Here is a 974-nt window from a genome sequence, read left to right on the forward strand (position 1 = left end):
TTCTAAGGTTTTTTTATACCGATTCCTGTTGGTTCCGAATCGATCTGATTCGAAACTGGAACCAGAAGGGACCGATTATTATAACCCTATGAACGGAATTAGTCAAGAAGTGCCATAAACGTGAGAGAGTTCATTGATGATGCTTAGCTCTTGCTCGGACTTGGACTTCGGCTTCCGCATCTCCAGGTGCTTTCTTCTGCTGATGATCTTTAACGAGACTGCGAACTCTCTCTCCCCCTCTCTCTTCTGAAAATGGCGAAGCCGAGACAAGATAGGAGACAATCACAACGGCATGGTTCCTGGTGGAATCTGTTCTCCAGATCTTCTAACCGCAGATTCTTCCGCTTGTTTCTGATCCTAGCATTCTTGGCTGTAATTCCTCCTATTTTCTTCCACTTCAGACTCAGGCGATTCCAGCAGGTTTACATTCTCTTCAATTCTCTCTCTATCTATCGCTACTTAGTCATTCATCGTAATTATCTGGATCGTTGAATTTTTCGGATTATCTTCGTTAGATCTTTTATAGTTCGTGCTCTTTTGCTTAATTACACTTTGGTTTGATGTACTCTGTCAATTATCTGTCTTTATCTCAACTATGTATTTTATATCAAATTTTCTTTAAATTATTTCATTGATAGTTTGCCGGATGGTTTTCCCTGAGCAAGTTATGAATCTGTGTTTTTGTTTCCCCTTATTGTTCTTCCCGGATTTGAACCTTAAGTAGAAAAAAAATTGCCCATATTGTTTGCTAGGATGCTTGCTTCGGAGTAAGTAAGATGGGGTAGAAGGCCAGTTCCCACGGCCACGTATTAAAGGTGTCTAAATTCCATAATTAACTAAGACCATCTGCGAGTCCCAATTGGATTCCATTGACATGTTAGTGTTACGTGGAAATGAATGACATGCTTGTACATAAGATTCCAAAACTCTACACAAGTTGGAGACTATAATATACGAGATTATCACCCCCCCCC

At 40.2% G+C, this 974-nt stretch overlaps 1 protein-coding gene across 1 annotated transcript in view; it reads left to right on the plus strand.

Annotated features, from left to right (window-relative positions):
• Positions 1 to 974, plus strand: part of LOC122057558 (glycerophosphodiester phosphodiesterase GDPD4-like) — a gene marked incomplete in the record, with an annotated part of 7,522 nt that continues 6,548 nt past the window's right edge. The window contains 1 exon segment of the mRNA XM_042619701.1: positions 1 to 420. Coding sequence (XP_042475635.1) covers positions 253 to 420 — 168 coding nt within the window.

This window comes from Macadamia integrifolia, chromosome 2 (assembly GCF_013358625.1).
Source record: "Macadamia integrifolia cultivar HAES 741 chromosome 2, SCU_Mint_v3, whole genome shotgun sequence".
Classification (NCBI taxonomy): domain Eukaryota; kingdom Viridiplantae; phylum Streptophyta; class Magnoliopsida; order Proteales; family Proteaceae; genus Macadamia; species Macadamia integrifolia.